The 3,676-nt window shown below is 31.2% G+C and overlaps 1 protein-coding gene across 1 annotated transcript; it reads left to right on the forward strand.

Moving 5' to 3' along the window:
- Nucleotides 1–558: 558 nt before the first annotated feature.
- On the forward strand, nt 559–3,221 carry LOC125198366 (transcription factor MYB54-like). The gene is made up of 3 exons (XM_048096722.1): nt 559–961; nt 1,952–2,377; nt 2,771–3,221. Exons 1-3 carry the CDS (start codon nt 847–849, stop codon nt 2,986–2,988), a joined length of 759 nt encoding a protein of 252 aa, XP_047952679.1. The 5' UTR covers nt 559–846; the 3' UTR covers nt 2,989–3,221.
- Nucleotides 3,222–3,676: the final 455 nt, after the last annotated feature.

The raw sequence follows: 3,676 nt of genomic DNA on the forward strand, positions 1-3,676 counted from the left end.
TATTTGCAATCATCAATCGCAAAAGAACATAGTGATCACCTACATGTAATATATTGCTAGTGGTTTTCAATCTAACGACATTGTTTTCTTTAGATTTACACTATTGTTTAACTCGGCAACATAGACGTCCATATCAAATGCAATTTCACAAAAAGAAAAAAAAAAACCATCATGGGATAAATGCGAACAAATCCAAACTACATGTAATATATTTTTAGTGGTTTTCACCTAACGACACTATTTTCTATAAAAATAAACTAAGTGCATCGTTTAACTCATCGGTAGCGACGTCCACGTAAGTAGGATTTTTCAGCTGTCATATCAGATACAATTTCATAAAAAAATCGTCATAGGATAAACACGAACAAATTCAAACTGAATTTGAAAGTTGCGAGACAGACGAGAATTTGACCGATACATAATAAATATCGTATAGTAAATCATGATTCTCTCTCTCTCTCTCAAGAATATTGTTTGTGTAATTAAGTGGGTTTGTTAGCCTAGATGTTGCATCAACTGGTGGTGCTGGTCTGTCCAAATCCCTCCCACTCTCTAACGGAAAACACTTGTTTATCTAACCCCCTTTCCATTACTTCTCTATCTATATATTCTCTTTTCATTCCCATTTATCATCTTTCCTGTTCATCAATCATCATCATCTTTTCTCTCCACACAAACCCTACTTATATACATGTTCTTCATTTTCTTTCAAAACCCTCTTTTTTGAGTTTTGATTGTTGAGTTTGCAAAGGAAGGGGAAGAGAATATTCAGTTAGGGCTTCAAAAAGAGTTTTTCTTCCTCGTGCGTGTGTGTATATATCTGTTGTTTTTCGTCATCAAAGAGAGATGTGCAGTAGAGGCCATTGGAGGCCGGCAGAGGACGAGAAGCTGCGGGAATTAGTTGAAAGATATGGACCTCATAATTGGAACGCCATAGCTGAGAAGCTCCATGGTAGATCAGGTACATCTCTCTCTCTCTCTCATGCACAGTTCTAGCTAGGGTTTGATAATATTGATGAAAAAAAAATAAAAAATTTTTTTTCTAGTTATGTTATTCTCCCTAATTGAGCTTCCGTACAAAAAAATTACTTATAAGATTACTCTTAGTATGTAAATCTAATTACAGATTCAAACCTATGTACTCCATAAACTTAAATACAAATCAATACATTGGAGGGTTAGTAATCTAATCTATACCGATTTTTAATAATTTTATCAATTTTATCCCACCAATTTTAGTAATTGTATTAATTTTATCCTATATTTTTCAAACTAACATTTCTAATTACATCTTATCAATTAGTTTTAAAGTATTTTTTATAAAAATAAAATAAATTATTAATATTATCGTATACTACAATTTATTCCACCATTGGATCAAAATTCAGACATTATAAATTGATTCGAGTTTTTCAAAGTGTGTTATATATGATAATAAAGTAGAAAATTTATCAGATATTATTGATATAGTTATTACATATTACAGATAATTTTATAAAATTAAAAGATTGTGATAAAATTGATAAAACAAATACCAGTTCAAGATAGATTCGATGATTAACCCGTACATGGATCTCCAAACTTCTAACTATGTTATGATTCAATTAAAAATTCAAACTCACCCACATTTATATTTCTACACATATAATTGCATGGATTATGATCATGAGAATGTAAAAATATTGCATTTAACGTATATTTTACACATTTAACATAAACGTTTCTCACCTGCTTATTTAAAACAGTTCTTATTGAACATCTTTTCTCTAAAATTACATCCTAAATAACACCATACATGTTCCATATATAGTCTTTAATACACCATGCAAATTAAATTCATAATTATCATGTCGAGATATGTTACATAGTCTTCAATATAGCATGCAAATTAAATTCTTAAATATTACTAATACACTAAATAATTAATATCTTGTTGACACATCTATATCAGGGAAGAGTTGTAGGCTGAGATGGTTCAATCAATTGGATCCAAGAATCAACCGCAGCCCCTTCACGGAGGAGGAGGAGGAGCGCCTCCTCGCCTGCCACCGGATTCACGGAAACCGGTGGGCCATAATAGCCCGGGTTTTCCCAGGGCGCACTGATAACGCCGTGAAAAATCACTGGCATGTAATCATGGCTAGAAAATGCAGGGAGAGATCGAAAATCTACGAGAAACGAGCTTTGAGAAACGAGCGAGAATCGTTGTCTACATCAAAGATTGATAATGGCAACATTTTATCAATTTGCAGAGGCAAAAATTTGAGCTTTAGCCCTCTAATGGAGAATTTTCAAGAGAGATATAATATGCAGATTGTAGGATGGAATCAGCCTCAATTTTGTGACACGCCAATTACTAGAATGAAGAGTGATGAAGGTAATTTATATTCTTAGACTTTTTTTTAAAGAAATATAAGTTGACCATTTTTAATTACTTCCTCATACTCATGCAAAATGGTTTATTCGTGTTCAATTCGTCCCAAATATAAGAAATTATCTATCCATTTTTAAAATTTATTCTAATTTATGTTGTAGCTAGGTATATTGAAATCTGTGTATGATGTAGCACATATATACACTAAATAATATATTCTTTGAACAATTTTTTCTATTTACATTTGCATAAGCATGAAATTGAATATGAATCTTCCATTTATTTTCTAACTTCATTAAATGGTATCCTTTACTAATTAATTAATTATACTATATAAATAATTGCATGTGTTTAAATATCATAGTCACTAATTCATCCATTTCTTGATCAATGCAGAAAGAAGCAAAGGAGTGGAGTTTTACAACTTTCTCCAAATCAATACTGACTCAAATAGAAGTGAGGTTATAGACTATGCAAGGAAAGAGAAGCAAGACAACGACAATGACAAAGAAGAAGAAGAAGAAGTTGATCAGAGAGAGGCTTCGTACCAACGAAACGAAGCCTCTTCTTCTCCACCATTTATTGATTTCTTATCGGTGGGAAACTCTTCTTGATTCGTAGAGAGAAGCAGCTTAAGAACATGAACTTTCTATATAAGGGTTTTAATTAGGTGGATCATACTTTGCAAAAGTAGCCTAATTTCAATGATCCATATATCAAAATAGAGTCTTTGAATGTATGTGTGCATTAACAAATTGAAGTGTTTTTAATGCATGTGAATGAAAAATCCAGTATGTAATTTGCATGATTTATTGTGTTAATGAGAAAGGCAAAGTATACACATGTAGTATTAATTTCTTAAGCTAACACTTAATACTGTAATGTCTGAATAATGTCGTTGTTTGTTTTCGTTTACATCATTGTGAGCACACACACTCTTCTTTTATGCATATAGAGAGAAAATTGTACTACTATATATTTTATTCGAAAAGCCTAAACATGATCCAATGGGGTATTTTCTTATTTACACAATCCACGTTTAATATGCAAATAAGATTTTGGAGTATTCAATATAACAAATAGTATTGAGATATAAAGATTCCTTTTCATTTTATTATTTTCTTAATTGGAGTTTATGGGCCTTAAAATCCACAATATTTATGCAGGCCCATTTATAATTTTCTATAGGAACAATTATTTTTTGGGTCCGGCCTGTGTTGAGGAAATTGGTAGTTGAGGTTTTTATTTTATTTATGGAGTAATTGATAGTTTTTAGTACAATAGTTATTCACATCTTTATTA

This window comes from Salvia hispanica, unplaced genomic scaffold (genome assembly GCF_023119035.1).
Source record: "Salvia hispanica cultivar TCC Black 2014 unplaced genomic scaffold, UniMelb_Shisp_WGS_1.0 HiC_scaffold_1398, whole genome shotgun sequence".
In the NCBI taxonomy this organism is placed as follows: Eukaryota; Viridiplantae; Streptophyta; class Magnoliopsida; order Lamiales; family Lamiaceae; genus Salvia; species Salvia hispanica.